The sequence below is a fragment of the Pseudophryne corroboree genome, chromosome 4 (genome assembly GCF_028390025.1).
Source record: "Pseudophryne corroboree isolate aPseCor3 chromosome 4, aPseCor3.hap2, whole genome shotgun sequence".
NCBI lineage: Eukaryota > Metazoa > Chordata > Amphibia > Anura > Myobatrachidae > Pseudophryne > Pseudophryne corroboree.
Genome location: NC_086447.1, coordinates 445,552,940 through 445,574,961, shown reverse-complemented (window position 1 = coordinate 445,574,961; position 22,022 = coordinate 445,552,940). Strand labels below are relative to the sequence as shown.

The window sequence follows — 22,022 nt, the reverse complement described above, 5'->3', positions numbered from 1 at the left end:
TACTGTATGCACCCAACAAGTTGGGTGCACCTGCTTCTAAGCAGTCGATTGCTCGTTGGATTTGTAACAAAATTCAACTTGTACATTCTGTGGCAGGCCTGCCACAGCCTAAATCTGTTAAGGCCCATTCCGCAAGGAAGGTGGGCTCATCTTGGGCGGCTGCCCGAGGGATCTCGGCATTACAACTCTGCCGAGCAGCTACGTGGTCAGGGGAGAACACGTTTGTAAATTTTTACAAATTTGATACCCTGGCAAAGGAGGACCTGGAGTTCTCTCATTCGGTGCTGCAGAGTCATCCGCACTCTCCCGCCCGTTTGGGAGCTTTGGTATAATCCCCATGGTCCTTTCAGGAACCCCAGCATCCACTTAGGACGATAGAGAAAATAAGAATTTACTTACCGATAATTCTATTTCTCGGAGTCCGTAGTGGATGCTGGGCGCCCATCCCAAGTGCGGATTATCTGCAATACTTGTACATAGTTATTGTTAACTAATTCGGGTTATTGTTTAGGAAGCCATCTTTCAGAGGCTCCTCTGTTATCATACTGTTAACTGGGTTTAGATCACAAGTTGTACGGTGTGATTGGTGTGGCTGGTATGAGTCTTACCCGGGATTCAAAATCCTCCCTTATTGTGTACGCTCGTCCGGGCACAGTACCTAACTGGAGTCTGGAGGAGGGTCATAGGGGGAGGAGCCAGTACACACCACCTGACCTGTAAAAGCTTTACTTTTGTGCCCTGTCTCCTGCGGAGCCGCTATTCCCCATGGTCCTTTCAGGAACCCCAGCATCCACTACGGACTCCGAGAAATAGAATTATCGGTAAGTAAATTCTTATTATTCAGCCTATATATTAATGTTGGTGGTTATCACTGTATAATAGGCTATTGAGCCTATATTAAGTCTGTGATTATCACTGTATAATAGGCTATTCAGCTTATGTAAATGCTGTATAAATATATTAATGTCTGTAATTATCATAGGCTATTGAGCCTATATATATATATATATATATATATATATATATATATATATTTATTAATAGAGCATGTGTTGTACCCAGCCTGTGATTATACTGTATAATAGGCTAGATTAACACGGAAACATTTGTCACTTGTTCTGTGATTATCACGGTCAGCATGGCAAAGGGGCCATTTTAACCATGCTTCCTGTTGTTTTCCAGGGTGTAATTCTGGAACATTCCTGCCCTACATCTCTAAGCCACCAGAGGCGCAGGGGTGTTAGTGGGAATTTGGTTCGGGTTTCACATGCCCATGTGAACTGTTTTTCACATAAAGAATACTCTAGTTTCTCTTCACATCAAATAAATCTTTCGCTTTTACTATAGATTTCCGTAGAGAGAAACAACCATGAGTTTCATATAAATATGCTGTTCAGCAATAAAATATATATATGACACATAACAATAAGTCGTGCAAGTGTCTGTCCGTTGCCTATTGTGGGGTCTGTCTGCATAGCGAGTAAGGCTCTAGCGCAGACTACAAATAATTTTTAAAAATCCTATGTTAAGCATTGGCAATTCAAATTACAAGAGCGGTAACATCGGAGTCTCGGAAGTTACTCCGCCAGCTCTAACAAAAGACAGTTGTTGACTGGTCTTATAATTTAATGCACAATTCTATGTCAAATCTCACACCGATAACTACCAGTGAGAAGGGTACATTAGACCAGCACTCAGATAGGGCGGGGTTTTTGACAACCATACATTGCTAAATCCCAGTGAGTCAATGTCTCCATTTTTACAGAGACTGAGTAGACTCTAACCACTATTTTATCGTTTCCAAAATGACGCGATCCGCCATTGGTAAATGCGTCTGTGTAAAACATTATAAAAACCCAGAATACATTTGGGTCACTAGACTCTATGTATGGAAACAATGAAAAAGAAGCTGCAGAGTATATCTGTAAAGCTTCTGCTAACGCCGGTTACTTTCATCGTCGCTAGTTTAAGTGCGACAAGGCCAGAACTTGTTGGTCCTAAATTTGATATTCAGCCATTACCGCAGCCAGTATCAAAACGGAAATACTGGTGCCGGCGTTTAATCTCTTTAGACTTCAGTTTTTTCAAAGACAAAACAGTCACGCCTTGTAACGACACGACGCTACAGTCAGCAAGCCAGTGGCTTGATGACCTCTTAGGCATCTCCATGTTCCAATTCTGGAAGCGCGTCTTTACACGTTACATTTGCGGGGTTTCCAGACATCAACTCATGGATGTCTCAGATATTTACAGATTAAAGGACAAGACTGCCTCTGTCGAACGGTTTGGCAGGTTGCCATTTAGTCTCTGCTGGTTTTCAGCTGTTTTTATATCCAGGCAGTAGTACACCAACAGAGTCAGGGTTATTTATTCCCCTCTGTTTGGGGTAACAAAACCAGACAGCTCCGTCGCAGTCTCAATCAGCAAGTCACTTAATGCAGTTTGAAAATGGATTTTCTGCGGTTACTATTTGCATATGGAGCCACAAAATTGCATAATTGCACTTGATCTTCACAATGCGTATTTACCCATTCCGGTTTGGTCATCACAGGTTCTAGCGTTTGCAAAACGCCACAACCATTAACCATTTCACTACCATTTGGCATCGTGTCAACGCCTCGGGTATTTACCAAAGTGATGTTGGTGATGATAGCTCATCTCAGAGTCCTGCCAGTGACAATCGTCCATACTTAGACGATCTGCTCATAAGAACTCTGTCTCAACAGAGTTCCTCTAACTTGCGCTACTAATGTATACTGCGGTGGCAGGTCAAGTTTTAAAAACAATCGCATCTAATTCCGTCTAAACGACGTCAATTCCTAGGTAAGATTATAAATACGGTAAATCAAAGACATTTACCTACTACACCAGCAAGAACAAATGTACATCTAGTAATTGGTGTAAAAGCCACGCACACTAGCGGTACATTGGTGTATTCGCCTGTTAACAATAATGATGTGTTTTCAAAGCGCTTTAGTTCGCCGGCCTTCATTCGCGTTTCCCACAGAGGGGCGAGGGTGTATATACTCTGGACAAGAGTCTCAGAGGTTCAGGAGTTGTAGTTAAAAAAGATCAGCGACAGAGTTCTAAAACGGATCACGACAGATTGCTGTCGATAAATGTCCTGGAACTCCGTGCAATTTTCAATGCACTACATGCTTCGCTTTCAGTCTGACCAAGTGCGGTCAGACAACGCAACGGGAGTTGCATACACAAGAACCAAGTAGCCGCATGGCAATGCAGCAGGTAACTCGAATCCTCTATTGCCCACAACACCATTATGGGAGGATGTCAATGGGGTTCATTCCGCGAGTGGACATCTGTTAGACAGATGATCTCGCCCGTCAGGATTTATATCCTGAAAACTGGACAGTAAATCCAGAGGTGTTTCATATGTGAGTACACAAAAGGAGTTACCCTCAGGTATACATGATGGCATCTCGCCACAATTACAAACGCTCAGTATGTGTACAGAACGACAGATCACAAGGGCAGTGGCGGTGGAGTCTCTCACATTCGTGTGGTCATACAGCATCGTGTATCTGGCTCCACCATTTTCCGCTGCTCTCTCCGTTGCGAAAACGGATCATAAGACAGTTCGTCACAGTCATACTAGTGATATCTCATGGGTTTCGGAGAGCTTGCTTCTCGAATCTCCAAGGAATACTGGCACACGATCTTGGTCCGCTCATAATACGTCCAACCTGTTACAACAGGGAACGTTCTTTTACCCCTAGTTACCTAAGTACCTATTACCTATATACCGCGGCTGCGGTTGACGGGGTGGGGGGTTCAGACCGCCCTCTTAAGAAAAGAAATAGGTCATTACAGTATCGGTTATACTTATCATGTTACGAGCTAGTAAGCTGCTTAAGGCAGCTCATTATTACAAATTCATTATTACAAATTTGGTGTGCATATATAGGTGGTAAAGCTCGGAAGTTTCCGACATCATCTTTCAAGTTACCCGTATTCTGTTATTTTACAAACAGGGTGGGATGGAGAACTGCGTTTATCTGCACTGAGGGTGCAGGTATCTGTGTGGTCAACTTATTTTCAAAGACGTTTGACTCTATTGCGTCGGTACACACCTTTATACAAGGTGTCATCAAAGTGCAGCCTCCATTTATCCCACCTACAGCGCCAGGCGACTTGAGGTTGGGTTCACATTTCTTACAGTTTTCATATTTTGAACCCTTACAACAAATGGGGATTAAGTTTCTCACTTGGGAAAACATTTTTCTTCTAGCCTTAGCTTCGGCAAGGGTTTTGTTTTCATATTTGGGTGCCTTGTATTCCAAGCCACCGTATTTACGTTTTCTCATGACAAAGCAATCAGTATACCAATAGTGGTTCCTGTGTTGACAGCACATTCTAGAATTCTGAATGTGGTACACGCATTACGCGTCTATATGTCCCGACCGTCTACAGTACGTAATACGGATACGTTGTTTGTTCTCTATGATGCTGCCAACTGGGGTTAGCCAGTTTTCTCAGCAGACATTATCCAGTTGGATAACAATGACTACAAGTCAGGCTTACTTTAAGGCTAAGTTACAGTCGCCTACGTCAGTAACAGCTCATCCCACAGGTTCTGTGGGAATGTCAGCTCCAGCGGGTCGTGGAGCGTCTACTACGCGGCTACATAGCCTTCAGTGCACCACGTTTGTGCACGTTTACACGTTATGAATGGTTGCGGCATCAGCATCTAGCTTTGGCTGCCTACTGTTACAAGTGTCAAACAGCTCTCCCGCCCACGAGGGAAGCTTTGGTACGTCCCAAGAGTACTCCAGTGACCCCTAGTGGATGAAGAAGAAAATAGGATTTTGGTACTTACCAGGTAAATCCTTTTCTTTGAATCCATAGGGGGCACTGGACGCCCACCCAGAGCAGTTTACCTGGGTTGTTTAAGCTCAGAGGAGCTTAGGGTAACAGGTTTTACCTTGTTTGTATTACGCTCAAAGGAGCTTATGGTAACACATTTTCACCTTTTTGGTTCAAACTATCAAGGTCTATCGGTTATGCTGTCAACTGTTTAGTTGACATTAACTTTATGGGTCAACTTTGTTGTTGTCCGGTATGTTATAGGAATTCTCCATTGTCAACCTCTCTATAGCAGTTCGCTCAGTAAAAACACTGGGTTCGTACACTGAGGTACTCTGGGATATGGAGGGGTGGAGAGTTCTAAATTTAAATATTCAGTGCCTTTGTTCTGCTACGCCGTCCATATCCCAAGAGTACTCCAGTGCCCCCTATGGATTCAAAGAAAAGGATTTACCTGGTAAGTACCAAAATCCTATTATCTAGCATCCATAAGGGATATTGGGGAATCTAGTACAATGGGGTATAGCTGGGTTCCAATGGAGCTGGTGCACTTTAAATTTCTTTGCTGGGTGTGCTGGCTCCTCCCATCTATGCCCTCTCCCACAGGCAGTTTAGAAAAAAGGAGAGGATGCTCCAGAGAGTTTTCTTCAATTTCTTTTTAATGTTTGTTATTTTCGGTATGCTGTTTGGGCAACAGCATACCTGCACTGTGGGAGTTAGGGGGAGACTGTCACCGACCTTACGAGGTGCAGAGCCGCTTCCCCGCTGCAGGACCACTGTCCTGAGGGGTGGTTGTTCTGCGGGGCACTGCGCCTTGGCTGTCACAGCCGCAGCACGTCGCACACCCCTAACACTGCCTGAAGCTGACATCTGTGGTGAGTACAAACCGGGGGCCACGCTAGGGGGTCCCCCGGTTCACTGTGCGACTGAACACGGTGTACGGGACCCTCCTGGGGGGTCCCGCTAAGATCCCCTGTGTAGACTGGCTCACAATCGCTTAGACTAGCACTTGTTGTGATGTTTTTAAGCTGAAAGGAGACATTGCCAGTATAAATAATAACTATAGCTCCGGCACCATTGGAGGGGGCGGAGCTAACTCAGAGTGGGACCAGAGGCATTTTGGCACCTTCCTCTGTATACTGCAGCCATGAACAGCACACACCGCGCTTCCTCACTCCTCAGACACACTGGATATCTGATACAGGGTGTAGCAAAGGGGGAGAGACGCTTTTGTACACTATCTGGGTCCCCTACAGGACAGAATTTATTAGTGTTTACTGTGATAAAGTTAGCTGACAGCCTCACTGGGACTGTACAGCTAGTGGTGTGCTGGTGTCCTTCTCTCTGTGTCTCCTCACACATACAGTAGGGCAGGCTTGAGCGGAACATCCTAGCTCACAAGGGCCTTTCCAAATAGCTTATTGCTACCATGGTTCAGGCCAGGAAACCTGTGACGTCAAAAAACTATCATCATATCTGGAGAAGTTATGTCACTTGGTGCGAGGAATGCACGTATCCGCCTGCGGAGTTCCACTTGGGACGTTTCTTACGTTTCCTGCAGGCTGGTGTGGATAAGGGTTTATGTCTGGGTTCCATTAAGGTCCAGATTTCAGCTCTCTCCATTTTCTTCCAGAAGAAATTGGCAGTGTTGCCAGAAGTTCAGACCTTCTTGCAGGGGGTACTCCACATACAACCTTCTTTTGTGCCACCTGCGGCACCCTGGGATTTGGATGTAGTGTTGGAATTTCTACAGTCCTCCTGGTTTGAACCTCTGCTGACGGTAGAAGACAAGTACCTCACGTGGAAGAAGGTGATGTTCCTGCCCCTGGCTTCTGCTCGTTGTGTCTCAGAATTGGGGGCCTTATCGTGAAAAAAGTCCATACTTGGTCTTTTACGAGGACAGAGCGGCGCTCCGGACTAGACAGCAGTACCTGCCGAAGGTTGTCTCCACGTTTCACCTGAATTAACATATTGTGGTTCCGTCCAGTTCTGATATTTCTGCTCCTCTGGAGGCATTGGATGCTGTGCGTGCCATGAAGATCTATGTCAAGCAAACAGCTCGGATCAGAAAGATGAATTCCTTGTTCGTGCGCTATGATGCGCAGAAAAAAGGTTGTCCTGCTTTGAAGCAGTCCATTGCTTGTTAGATCAGGCTTACTATCCAACAGGCCTACATGTCGGCATCCTTACCTGTTCCTAAGTTTCTGAAGGCCCACTCTACAAGATCAGTGGGCTCTTCCTGGGTGGCTAGTAAAAGTTAGACCAAATGTAGTGCGCTAGTCAAATATAGTAGAATGATACTTCCCTCACAATTCCTTTAACATGTGGTATCCCATGTATTTCAGACAAATGGAATCCATATATAGGGAAGAAAAAATTCCAAATATAGTGTAGTATGTTACAGACAATAACAATTTTAATACAATCAGATATAAACTGTCCATATAACCATTGTAGCAAATGATATGGCAATCAAATGGTAATGGGTGGAAAATTACCAGAATATGGTGCAAAAAAAGCCTTAAATAATGCCTTTAGCAATGTGGTTTGCTGCTGTGTTATCCACATATAACTTGAAAACAGAAAAGTGAAGATGGAGGTTTACCAGAATTAAACAGGGTATGTGCCTTAAAGATGCCTATTTGGGGAGACAATGGCTCCGGAACCTGTCTCCAGAGATCACGCTACTCCGTCCGTCTGGTGAATCTCCCTTCAGCAGTGGTTTCTTCTGTCAAACAGATCCAACGCGTTTCGGGAAATCTCCCTTCCTCAGGACTGCATGACAGGAGCTATAAACATGTGCTATTTAAACCCTGTGTGCTCATTCCTAGAGGAAGAAGACCAGTGCATATCGGATACACAAGTCCAAGAATATCCAATCCAAGTACAACACAAGGAAGATTGCCCCAAATATAAAAAGGGGTCACCACATGCCACCACATCCAGGATGAGCAAAATCGACACCACACAAAAAAGAAGAGGAAGATCCACCACCTACTCCCAAGAAAGATTCTATGGGTCATCACGTAGATATGAAAATAGAAGAGAACACGATAGATTCACAACCCGACCAACAGAACAATATAGAAGAAGACTCTATCAACAAACAAACCAAAGATGGCACAAAGGAAATCAACGGTACAGAAATATGCAGTATCAAAGATACCCCAGTACTGATAGACCAACAGAAAGGAGAGAAAGAAGAGAATTACACCAGGAAAGATACAAGAAAAGGTCGGATAATTACCCCGTAAGATTCCATGATAGGAGACCTTCGTTCGATCTCCCACCCCACGTAAATGAAACAGAAACTGAAAGGACCCCTTTTTTAGGGAGAACATACCCCAGGTACCGTCATTACTAAACAGAAGGAAAAGGGGAAAAAGAGGGGGAGTCAAACACAAGAAAAAGAAGTCCAAACCAGAGACCAATCCACCATTAAAAGAGGGAGAAAAACCACAAAACGAATCCAATCAAGGTAAAATTTACAATCTGAGTGATAGAGTTTTAACAAAAATAGAAGAAAAACTTCTCATGAAGGGTCTGAAATTCGCGCCCACCAACAATATTGACCAATTCGGTTTATTCTTGGATGTAGAAAAATTTATAAGAAAATTGACAATTAAAAATTTTTTCACGAAGAAAGAACTAGAAGGAGACATTGGTGAAATAACAAGTGAAGGAAATTTCAAAAACAAATCGACTTTCTACCCAAAGCATCTCAAAGGAAGTCTGGTGGACAGCTTCCAAAAAGCAGTCATGGATGATTTAGGAAAAATGGGAAATACAAGAAATAACAAATGGAATTTAAGTAAAAAAGAACGCCTGGCACTGAAAGCATTACAGAGTGATGAAAGCATCATCATTAAACCAAGCGATAAGGGAGGAGGTGTTGTCATCCTGAACAAAGAGGACTATATAAAAGAGATTTACCGACAACTGGAAGATGGGAAGACGTACACAAAACTGAAAAACGATCCAACAGCTAAAATTAAAACCAATCTACACAAACTATTACAATCTCATCTCGACAAAAATACCCTCACAAAAAAAGAATTTGATTATATAAATGTTTCAGAACCATCAATACCCACAATATACGTCCTGCCTAAAATCCATAAAAGTGTGACAAATCCCCCAGGAAGACCGATATTTGCAGGCATAGGGAGTCTTACTGCCAATTTATCGGAATATATCGATGCCCATTTACAACCACTGGTCAGCAAAACAGAATTCCATTTAAAAGATACAACAGATACTTTACAAAAAATTAAGAATATAGATTGGAACAACAACATGTACATGGCTACGGCAGATGTGGAAGCCCTATATACGAATATCCCACATGAAAAAGGGATAGAAGCAATCAAGTATTATTTGGATAAGACGGACCTTACCGAGAACAAGAAAGAACTACTTCTGCAAGGGATTTCATTTATACTGAAAAACAACTATTTTTACTTTAATGGATCATACTACAACCTAATTGGTCGGCACAGCCATGGGCACTAAATTTGCGCCTAGTTTCGCAAATTTATATATGTCATATTGGGAAGAGAAACAAGTGAAAACAAATCCCAACTACAAGAAAAATCTAATACTATGGTATCGATATATTGATGATATCATCTTCTTTTGGGAGGGACCAATGGAGGAGCTAGAACATTACTGTCAATCACTAAACTGTAACGACTTCAATCTGACACTCAGCTTCACAAAAAGCCAAAAAGAATTAAATTTTTTGGATCTCAACATCTATATTGAAGAAGGGAGATTGGAGACCAAATGTTACAAAAAACCCACAGACGCCAACAATTATATAGACATATCTAGTGAACATCATACCGATTGGCTGAAGAGTGTACCCAAAAGCCAATTCCTCAGACTAAGAAGGAATTGCAGCAAGAGAAATACGTGTGAAGAACAAATCGACCAAATGAGAAAAGGCTTTGAGGATAAGGGTTATAACAAAGAACAATTAATCAGACTAAAAGAAGAGGTGATGAGTAAAGACAGAGAAGAACTTCTGAAAGCACAAGATAAAAGAAATCCAGGGGACAATGCATACAAATTTGCTTTTATCACACAATTTTCTCACCAACATAAACGGATTGAGACCATAGTGAAGAAACACTGGCATCTATTACAGAGAGACCAATTACTTAAGGATTCTTTACCAGCAAAGCCCAAATTCATATACCGCAGAGCACCAAACCTAAAAAGCAAACTTACCAAAAGCGCATTAACATCACATGACCACCATCCAATTAGAAGTAAGGGCTTCTACAGATGTGGGACATGCCAGGCGTGTCGCGAGGTACAAACAACCAAATCCAAATATGAAGATTTCAATGTGAACGGTACCTCATACAAACTTCATAATTTTATGACCTGCCACACCACCAACGTAATTTACCTCATAGAGTGCAGTTGCCACAAGATATATGTGGGGAAAACAAGCAGGTCACTTAAAACACGTCTGGGTGAACACATTAGAAATATTAAGAAAGGAGTCATGACCCATCCTTTATCTAGCCACTTCAAAGAGAAACATGACTCTTCAACCAAACATATCCTACAATTTTTAGCCATTGAAAATGTAAAAAACACCTGGAGATACAGAGACGAAACAACAAGATTGGCCAAGACTGAGATGAAATGGATTTATAATTTAAAAAGCCTTACCCCTAACTGCTTGAATGCAGACTTTGTATTAAAGTGTTTTTTGTGAAACCCGCCACCCCCCCCCCCCCTTTTCGCCCCCTTTCACTTTCTTTCTGTCATAAAGCCTACTTAGATTATTTCTGTTACATTCCATTTATTCACATTTTGTCTACTAAACACCTCTGATTGCCACTTATTACTCTCATAGAAAATACAACCATTCACAGGGTGTTCATGCTTAACAAATTATCTCTGTTAAATGTGCCTTCAATGATCTCATAATTATATATATTTTTTATAAATTTCATCATATTTATTGTTTACAAACATACGATTTTAAAGTATTTTATATGGGGTACCCAGACAAGTATGTTTTTCACTTTATAGGACAACAGTCAACTAAAGAATCTTCTATAATTTAATAATACCGCAGTGCTGCGTTTCAAATGCGGTCCAGTGACGCGAACAGGAAGTGCGTCACCGGAAGCCAGGATGCGGCTCACAGCGCGTTCCACAATTCCGGAAGTGCTAGGCTGAGAACCGCCGAGCACAAATCAGCGTATACACTCCGCTGTATTCACCACAGTGTGCATAGTGGAAGCTTCAAGAGAGCAATCGGTGAACTGAGAGACAAATTAAAGGCGGATTCCAGTAAGCGGCATAGCCGGACCGGAAGTACGGAGGTTTTACTTCCGGGGGACATGTTTTATCTAAAAATTCCTTTAAGCTTTATTTAAGTTAGTGACCATGTTATCATTCAACTAGGATTATTTCGGATGTCTTTTTATTTTAGATACATATTGCGTGTTTTAAATGTTGTTTTATCAATTTATGGATGTGACCTCATGACCCGGATGTGATCCCTACACAGGGTTTAAATAGCACATGTTTATAGCTCCTGTCATGCAGTCCTGAGGAAGGGAGATTTCCCGAAATGTGTTGGCTCTGTTTGACAGGAGAAACCACTGCTGAAGGGAGATTCACCAGACGGACGGAGTAGCGTGATCTCTGGAGACAGGTTCCGGAGCCATTGTCTCCCCAAATTGGCATCTTTAAGGCACATACCCTGTTTAATTCTGGTAAACCTCCATCTTCACTTTTCTGTTTTCAAGTTATATGTGGATAACACAGCAGCAAACCACATTGCTAAAGGCATTATTTAAGGCTTTTTTTGCACCATATTCTGGTAATTTTCCACCCATTACCATTTGATTGCCATATCATTTGCTACAATGGTTATATGGACAGTTTATATCTGATTGTATTAAAATTGTTATTGTCTGTAACATACTACACTATATTTGGAATTTTTTCTTCCCTATATATGGATTCCATTTGTCTGAAATACATGGGATACCACATGTTAAAGGAATTGTGAGGGAAGTATCATTCTACTATATTTGACTAGCGCACTACATTTGGTCTAACTTTTACTTGTCACGTTAATACTTTGGTATTGGGGATACCGCTTGACCTATCTGTGTGCAGCTTATCTCTCTTTTGGCGCCGAGGTACTTTTCTGTTATTATTAGCATTCTTCCTGGGTGGCTGACTGTGGAGTCTCGGCTTTGCAACTGTGCCGAGCTGCTACCTGGTCGGGGGGTAACACCTTTTGTGAAGTTTTACAGATTGGATATCCTGGCCAAAGAGGATACCCTGTTTGGGCAGGCAGTGCTGCAGCAGTCTCCGCATGTTCTGGAAGCTTTGGGACGTCCCCGTCGTACTAGATTCCCCAATATCCCTTATGGAAGCTAGAGAAAATAGGATTTTAATTACCTACAGGTAAATCCTTTTCTCATAGTCCATAAGGGATATTGGGCGCCCGCCTCAGTGCGTTGACTTTTCTGCAGGTTCTCTTTTATGTGGTTACCTGTTCAGCTGTTGCTGTTGTTGTTTCCAGCCGTTGCTGGTTGTTGTATGTTAGTGTAGTGCTGGTTTATAAATCTCACCACTCTTTGTTGTCATGTTTCCTTCTCTCATGTATGTCCTTTCTCCTTCGGGCACGTTTTTACCTATAACTGCCTGTGGGAGGGGGCATAGAGGGGAGGAGCCAGCACACCCAGCTGAAGAAATTTTCAGTGCACAGGCTCCTTTGGACCCCATCTATACCCCATTGTACTAGATTCCCCAATATCTCTTATGGACTACGAGAAAAGGATTTACCGGTAGGTAATTAAAATCCTATTTTTATATTATGTTTCTCTTTCAGTCAGTACACCGATGACTTGCCCCTGGTCCTGGTATTTGGTATTGCCACATCTCCAATGATAATTCACAGACTGCTGTCTCACTCCGTCTCATCCCTGCTGTGCATAGAACTCTTCCAGTCCTTATCATGCACAGAGCATTTGGCGACCATTGTGGATAAGGTATTTCTTTATATTGTAATCATTTTTATTGTTTCTTAGATCATCTTATTTATTATTGCAATATTTAGAGGATATCTTTATCTTTCAATATTTATGATGGGTATTAATAATTCATTATTGATGCTAAATATTTGATATTACTGAAACTTGCTATGTTATATCTATAGGGAACATCAGTATGCCCAATATGGGAATATTTTTGATTGCTTCTATGTACTAATATGCTTAATTATAGTTTGGCTCTTTATTATTTAGAATTATATATATATATATATATATATATATATTTAACGTCCTAGTGGATGCTGGGAACTCCGAAAGGACCATGGGGAATAGCGGGCTCCGAAGGAGGCTGGGCACTCTAGAAAGATTTAGGACTACCTGGTGTGCACTGGCTCCTCCCACTATGACCCTCCTCCAAGCCTCAGTTAGATTTTGTGCCCGGCCGAGGTTGGATGCACACTAGGGGCTCTCCTGAGCCCTTAGAAAGAAAGTATAGTTTAGGTTTTTTATTTTCAGTGAGACCTGCTGGCAATAGGCTCACTGCAGCGAGGGACTAAGGGGAGAAGAAGCGAACTCGCCTGCTTGCAGCCGGATTGGGCTTCTTAGGCTACTGGACACCATTAGCTCCAGAGGGATCGACCGCAGGCCCAGCCTTGATGTTCGGTCCCGGAGCCGCGCCGCCGTCCCCCTTACAGAGCCAGAAGCAAGAAGATGGTCCGGAAAATCGGCGGCATGAAGACATCAGTCTTCACCAAGGTAGCGCACAGCACTGCAGCTGTGCGCCATTGCTCCTCTCACACTTCACACTCCGGTCACTGAGGGTGCAGGGCGCTGGGGGGGGCGCCCTGAGGCAGCAATAAAAACACCTTGGCTGGCAAAAATACCTCAATATATAGCCCCAGGGGCTATATATGAGGTAAATACCCCTGCCAGAATCCAGAAAAAAGCGGGAGAATAGGCCGCGGAAAAGGGGCGGAGCTATCTCCCTCAGCACACTGGGCGCCATTTTTCCCTCACCGTTCCGCTGGAAGGAAGCTCCCTGGCTCTCCCCTGCAGACTACTCTACAGAAAAGGGTAAAAAAGAGAGAGGGGGGGCATTTAATTTGGCGCAGTATATAGTTTATATTAAAAAGCAGCTATAAGGGACATAACTCAGTTAGTCCCTGCCTTAAATAGCGCTCTGGTGTGTGCTGGCATACTCTCACTCTGTCCCCCCAAAGGGCTTTTGTGGGTCCTGTCCTCTATATTGAGCATTCCCTGTGTGTGTGGAGTGTCGGTACGGCTGTGTCGACATGTTTGATGAGGATAATGAGGTGGAGGCGGAGCAGATGCCTTTAGAAGGGATGTCACCCCCTGGGGGGCAGACACCTGAGTGGATGTGCTTATGGAAAGAAATGAGTGCACGTATAGACTCATTACATAAGAAATTTGACGACATGCCGACTGCGGGACAGCCGAGTTCTCAGCTCGTGCCTGTCCAGGTGTCTCAAAAGTCATCAGGGGCTCTGAAACGCCCGCTATCTCAGATGGCACAAGTAGATGTCGACACGGATACTGACACCAGTGTCGACGACGAGGAGTCAAATTTAATGCCCATGAAGGCCATTCACTGCATGATTGAGGCAATGAAAGAGGTGTTAAATATCTCTGATTTACATCCAGGTACCACAAAAAAGGGTATTATGTTTGGGGAGAAAAAACTACCTGTAGTTTTTCCCCCGTCAGATGAATTAAATGAAGTGTGTGAAGAAGCGTGGGCTTCCCCTGATAAGAAATTGGTAATTCCTAAGAAGGTACTAATGGCGTTCCCTTTCCCGCCAGAGGATAGGTTACGTTGGGAAACACCTCCTAGAGTGGATAAAGCGCTCACACGTTTGTCTAAAAAGGTGGCACTACCGTCTCAGGATACGGCCGCCCTTAAGGAACCTGCTGATAGAAAGCAGGAGGCGATCCTGAAGTCTGTATATACACACTCAGGCATTATACTTAGACCAGCTATTGCGTCAGCATGGATGTGCAGTGCTGCCGCTGCGTGGTCAGATAAACTGTCAGAAAATATTGACACACTAGACAGAGACACGATTCTGCTAACAATTGACCATATCAAAGACTCAGTCTTATATATGAGAGATGCACAGAGGGAAGTCTGCCGGCTGGCATCTAAAATAAGTGCATTGTCCATCTCTGCCTGGAGATGCTTATGGACTCGCCAGTGGACTGGAGATGCAGATTCCAAAAGGCACATGGAAGTTTTGCCTTATAAGGGGGAGGAATTATTTGGGGATGGTCTCTCCGACCTAGTTTCCACAGCAACGTCTGGGAAGTCAGCATTTTTACCCCATGTCCCCTCACAGCCTAAGAAGGCGCCATTTTATCAGGTTCAGTCCTTTCGGACCCAGAAAAACAAGCGGGGAAAAGGAGGGTCTTTTCTCTCTAGAGGCAGAGGTAGGGGAAAAAGGCTGCAACAAACAGCAGGTTCCCAGGAGCAAAAGTCCTCCCCCGCTTCCTCTTCCAAGTCCGCCGCATGACGGTGGGGCTCCACAGGCGGAGCCAGGTACGGTGGGGGCCCGCCTCCTGAAATTCAGCGATCAGTGGGCTCGCTCACAGGTGGATCCCTGGATCCTTCAAATAGTATCTCAGGGGTACAAGCTGGAATTCGAGGCGGCTCCACCCCACCGGTTCCTAAAATCTGCCTTGCCGATTGCTCCCTCAGACAGGGAGGCGGTGCTAGCAGCGATTCACAAGCTGTATTCCCAGCAGGTGATAATCAAGGTACCCCTACTTCAACAAGGCCGGGGTTACTATTCCACACTATTTGTGGTGCCGAAACCGGACGGTTCGGTGAGACCCATTTTAAATTTGAAATCCTTGAACACATACATAAAAAAATTCAAGTTCAAGATGGAATCGCTCAGGGCGGTTATTGCAAGCCTGGAGGAGGGGGATTACATGGTATCCCTGGACATCAAGGATTCTTACCTGCATGTCCCCATTTACCATCCTCACCAGGAGTACCTCAGATTTGTGGTACATGATTGCCATTACCAATTCCAGACGCTGCCGTTTGGACTCTCCACGGCACCGAGGGTATTTACCAAGGTTATGGCGGAAATGATGATACTCCTTCGAAAAAAGGGAGTTTTAATTATCCCATACTTGGACGATCTCCTAATAAAGGCACGATCCAAGGAACAGTTGTTAGTGGGAGTAGCACTATCTCAGGAAGTGCTGCGCCAGCACGGCTGGATTCTGAATATCCCAAAGTCACAGCTGGTCCCGACGACACGTCTAATGTTCCTGGGAATGATTCTGGACACAGTCCAGAAAAAAGTGTTTCTCCCGGAGGAGAAAGCCAGGGAGTTGTCTTCTCTAGTCAGAGACCTCCTAAAACCAAAACAGGTATCGGTGCATCACTGCACGCGGGTCCTGGGAAAGATGGTGGCTTCTTACGAAGCAATTCCATTCGGCAGGTTCCATGCCAGGATTTTTCAGTGGGACCTGTTGGACAAGTGGTCCGGATCGCATCTTCAGATGCATCGCTTGATAACCCTGTCCCCAAGAACCAGGGTGTCTCTTCTGTGGTGGCTGCAGAGTGCTCATCTTTTGGAGGGCCGCAGATTCGGCATACAGGACTGGGTCCTGGTGACCACGGATGCCAGCCTACGAGGCTGGGGGGCAGTCACAAAGGGAAGAAACTTCCAAGGACTATGGTCAAGTCAGGAGACTTCCCTTCACATAAATATTCTGGAACTAAAGGCCATTTACAATGCCCTAAGTCAAGCAAAATCCCTGCTCCTACACCAGCCGGTGCTGATCCAGTCAGACAACATCACGGCAGTCGCCCATGTGAATCGACAGGGCGGCACAAGAAGCAGGATGGCAATGGCAGAAGCCACAAGGATTCTCCGATGGGCGGAAAATCATGTACTAGCACTGTCAGCAGTGTTCATCCCGGGAGTGGACAACTGGGAAGCAGACTTTCTCAGCAGGCACGACCTCCACCCGGGAGAGTGGGGACTTCATCCAGAAGTCTTCCAAATGATTGTAAATCAGTGGGGTCGTCCACAGGTGGACATGATGGCGTCCCGCCTAAACAAAAAACTAGAGAGGTATTGCGCCAGGTCAAGAGACCCTCAGGCGATAGCTGTGGACGCTCTAGTGACACCGTGGGTGTACCAGTCAGTTTATGTGTTCCCTCCTCTACCTCTCATACCAAAGGTATTGAGAATAATAAGAAAGCGAGGTGTAAACACAATTCTCGTGGTTCCGGATTGGCTAAGAAGAGCGTGGTACCCGGAACTTCAAGAGATGATCTGGCACCTTGGGATCTCAACGTGATGTTGAGTTTCTTAAAATCACATTGGTTTGAGCCACTAAAAACCGTGGATCTGAAATATCTCACGTGGAAAGTGGTCATGTTATTGGCTTTGGCTTCAGCCAGGCGTGTGTCAGAATTGGCGGCTTTATCATGTAAAAGCCCTTATCTGATTTTCCATATGGATAGGGCAGAATTGAGGAATCGTCCCCAATTTCTCCCAAAGGTGGTGTCAGCGTTTCACCTGAACCAGCCTATTGTGGTGCCTGCGGCTACTAGGGACTTGGAGGACTCCAAGTTGCTAGACGTTGTCAGGGCCCTGAAAATATATGTTTCCAGGACGGCTGGAGTCAGAAAATCTGACTCGCTGTTTATCCTGTATGCACCCAACAAGCTGGGTGCTCCTGCTTCTAAGCAGACTATTGCTCGCTGGATTTCTAGTACAATTCAGCTTGCTCATTCTGTGGCAGGCCTGCCACAGCCAAAATCTGTAAATGCCCATTCCACTAGGAAGGTGGGCTCATCTTGGGCGGCTGCCCGAGGGGTCTCGGCTTTACAACTTTGCCGAGCAGCTACTTCAGGGGCAAACACGTTTGCTAAATTCTACAAATTTGATACCCTGGCTGAGGAGGACCTGGAGTCTCTCATTCGGTGCTGTAGAGTCATCCGCACTCTCCCGCCCGTTTGGGAGCTTTGGTATAATCCCCATGGTCCTTTCGGAGTTCCCAGCATCCACTAGGACGTTAGAGAAAATAAGAATTTACTCACCGGTAATTCTATTTCTCGTAGTCCGTAGTGGATGCTGGGCGCCCATCCCAAGTGCGGTTTATCTGCAATACTTGTACATAGTTATTGTTAACTAAATCGGGTTATTGTTGAGCCATCTGTTGAGAGGCTCAGTTGTTTCATACTGTTAACTGGGATTCATATCACGAGTTGTACGGTGTGATTGGTGTGGCTGGTATGAGTCTTACCCGGGATTCAAAATCCTTCCTTATTGTGTACGCTCGTCCGGGCACAGTGTCCTAACTGAGGCTTGGAGGAGGGTCATAGTGGGAGGAGCCAGTGCACACCAGGTAGTCCTAAATCTTTCTAGAGTGCCCAGCCTCCTTCGGAGCCCGCTATTCCCCATGGTCCTTTCGGAGTTCCCAGCATCCACTACGGACTACGAGAAATAGAATTACCGGTGAGTAAATTCTTATTTTCTCTGGCTGGGTCCACAGGATTATCCACAGGATAACATTGGGATATTGTCGAGCGACAGCGAAAATGGCACCAACACGGTCACGAGCTTTCTGGCCTCCCAGGATGCATTGGGGCCTCCATTATATAGTCCCGCCCACTGACTCAGTCAGATCAGTTTTTTGCTTGGTGCGGCAGGAACCCGCATGGTCACAGGGCTGCTGTAAAAGCAGCCTTAAGTTTTCATTAATTTATTTTTATAGACTTACTGTTTTGGTTTTTTGAGCGACTTCTCTTAACAGCGTCTTAAACGCATATTAGAGTCGCTCCAACAACTCCCCACCGGGTCGCAACAACGCTTACCTTCGGGTATTAGTGCTGTCTCGACGGGCGTCTGTGTCGGATGTTCTAGCAGGTCCAGCAAACGTAACCAGGCTGTGGCCGGAGCATGGGGAGATGGTGAGTCTATGGACTTCCTCTTACTAGAGGGGTCAGGACACAGCTACACTGATTTGGTGGAGACTACAAACAGTGTGTTGATGCGCCGAACATCCCGGTGTGATAGCGCTACGCTCTGGGGATCATAGGCGCCAGGACTAGGTGAGGCCGCGATCCTGGGAGTTTAAGTCAACAGGGGGTTTCAGACGCTCTCCTGGCCGCCCCTCCTCCGAGTTCATGGCCAGTTTCCACGTGTCTCTCGTTTCATGAACTGAATGACCTCACTTCCGGCTCAGACGCTACCATGAGGGTACTCGGTCGCAGCTTAGACGCTGCGGTTGTGTACACAGGAGATAAAGCCCGCCAGACCGAGTCGCAGGCCTTAGCGTCTGCATACACGTGGAAATCGCTCAGTGTCCGTTATCAGTTATCAAGAGTGGCAGTGTACATCAGTAGCGTCTGAATCCACTCAGCGTCTTACGAGCGTCTTTGCTTGGATATGGAAGTGTGGTGAGTCTCCCTGTATCCCGCTCTCTGGAGGCAGGGTATACAGTACTAAAAATTCCTTCTAATTCTTAGTATGCATTGTTAATTTTTAGTACCTATTGCATATGAGACCTGTATATTACTGTGTTTTCTGCATGTTATGTTGAAAAAAGAACCAGTTAAACAGAAGTACAATTTCTCTGACGTCCTAAGTGGATGCTGGGGACTCCGTAAGGACCATGGGGAATAGCGGCTCCGCAGGAGACAGGGCACAAAAGTAAAAGCTTTAGGATCAGGTGGTGTGCACTGGCTCCTCCCCCTATGACCCTCCTCCAAGCCTCAGTTAGGTTTTTGTGCCCGGCCGAGAAGGGTGCAATCTAGGTGGCTCTCCTAAAGAGCTGCTTAGAGTAAAAGTTTTGTTAGGTTTTTTATTTTCAGTGAGTCCTGCTGGCAACAGGCTCACTGCAACGAGGGACTTAGGGGAGAAGAAGTGAACTCACCTGCGTGCAGGATGGATTGGCTTCTTAGGCTACTGGACACTAGCTCCAGAGGGACGATCACAGGTACAGCCTGGATGGGTCACCGGAGCCGCGCCGCCGACCCCCTTGCAGATGCTGAAGAGAGAAGAGGTCCAGAAATCGGCGGCTGAAGACTTCCCAGTCTTCTTAAGGTAGCGCACAGCACGGCAGCTGTGCGCCATTGCTCTCAGCACACTTCACACCAACGGTCACTGAGGGTGCAGGGCGCTGGGGGGGGGCGCCCTGGGCAGCAATGAAAGTACCTATGCTGGCTAAAAATACATCACATATAGCCTCTGGGGCTATATGGATGTATTTAACCCCTGCCAGGTTGTCAGAAAAACGGGAGAAGAAGCCCGCCGAAAAGGGGGCGGTGCCTATTCTCCTCAGCACACAGCGCCATTTTCCTACACAGCTCCGCTGCTAGGAAGGCTCCCAGGCTCTCCCCTGCACTGCACTACAGAAACAGGGTTAAAACAGAGAGGGGGGGCACTTATTTGGCGATATTATTATATATTAAGATGCTATAAGGGAAAACACTTATATAAGGTTGTCCCTGTATAATTATAGCGTTTTGGTGTGTGCTGGCAAACTCTCCCTCTGTCTCCCCAAAGGGCTAGTGGGGTCCTGTCCTCTATCAGAGCATTCCCTGTGTGTGTGCTGTGTGTCGGTACGTGTGTGTCGACATGTATGAGGACGATGTTGGTGAGGAGGCGGAGCAATTGCCTGTAATGGTGATGTCACTCTCTAGGGAGTCGACACCGGAATGGATGGCTTATTTAGGGAATTACGTGATAATGTCAACACGCTGCAAGGTCGGTTGACGACATGAGACGGCCGGCAAACCAATTAGTACCTGTCCAGGCGTCTCAAACACCGTCAGGGGCTTTAAAACGCCCATTTACCTCAGTCGGTCGACACAGACACGGACACTGACTCCAGTGTCGACGGTGAAGAAACAAACGTATTTTCCATTAGGGCCACACGTTACATGTTAAGGGCAATGAAGGAGGTGTTACATATGTCTGATACTACAAGTACCACAAAAAAGGGTATTATGTGGGGTGTGAAAAAACTACCTGTAGTTTTTCCTGAATCAGATAAATTAAATAAAGTGTGTGATGATGCGTGGGTTTCCCCCGATAGAAAATTATTGGCGTTATACCCTTTCCCGCCAGAAGTTAGGGCGCGTTGGGAAACACCCCTTAGGGTGGATAAGGCGCTCACACGCTTATCAAAACAAGTGGCGTTACCGTCTCCAGATACGGCCGCCCTCAAGGAGCCAGCTGATAGGAGGCTGGAAAATATCCTAAAAAGTATATACACACATACTGGTGTTATACTGCGACCAGCGATCGCCTCAGCCTGGATGTGCAGCGCTGGGGTGGCTTGGTCGGATTCCCTGACTGAAAATATTGATACCCTTGACAGGGACAGTATTTTATTGACTATAGAGCATTTAAAGGATGCATTTCTATATATGCGAGATGCACAGAGGGATATTTGCACTCTGGCATCAAGAGTAAGTGCGATGTCCATATCTGCCAGAAGATGTTTATGGACACGACAGTGGTCAGGTGATGCAGATTCCAAACGGCACATGGAAGTATTGCCGTATAAAGGGGAGGAGTTATTTGGGGTCGGTCCATCGGACCTGGTGGCCACGGCAACAGCTGGAAAATCCACCTTTTTTACCCCAAGTCACATCTCAGCAGAAAAAGACACCGTCTTTTCAGCCTCAGTCCTTTCGTCCCCATAAGGGCAAGCGGGCAAAAGGCCAGTCATATCTGCCCAGGGGTAGAGGAAAGGGAAGAAGACTACAGCAGGCAGCCCCTTCCTAGGAACAGAAGCCCTCCACCGCTTCTGCCAAGTCCTCAGCATGACGCTGGGGCCGTACAAGCGGACTCAGGTGCGGTGGGGGGTCGTCTCAAGAGTTTCAGCGCGCAGTGGGCTCACTCGCAAGTGGACCCCTGGATCCTACAAGTAGTATCCCAGGGGTACAGATTGGAAATTCGAGACGTCTCCCCCTCGCAGGTTCCTGAAGTCTGCTTTACCAACGTCTCCCTCCGACAGGGAGGCAGTATTGGAAACAATTCACAAGCTGTATTCCCAGCAGGTGATAATCAAAGTACCCCTCCTACAACAAGGAAAGGGGTATTATTCCACACTATTTGTGGTACTGAAGCCAGACGGCTCGGTGAGACCTATTCTAAATCTGAAATC

The 22,022-nt window shown here is 45.5% G+C and overlaps 1 protein-coding gene and 1 pseudogene across 4 annotated transcripts in view; both read left to right on the top strand.

The window, feature by feature from the left end:
* ORC3 (origin recognition complex subunit 3) overlaps positions 1-22,022 on the top strand; it is a 234,743-nt gene that overhangs the window by 119,148 nt on the left and 93,573 nt on the right. For all 4 annotated transcript variants that reach the window (XM_063916932.1, XM_063916929.1, XM_063916930.1 and 1 more), the window contains exon 9: positions 12,698-12,857. In XM_063916932.1, coding sequence (XP_063773002.1) covers positions 12,698-12,857 — 160 coding nt within the window. The remainder of the gene's footprint in view (positions 1-12,697; positions 12,858-22,022) is intronic.
* On the top strand, positions 1,299-1,400 carry LOC134913553 (U5 spliceosomal RNA; annotated as a pseudogene).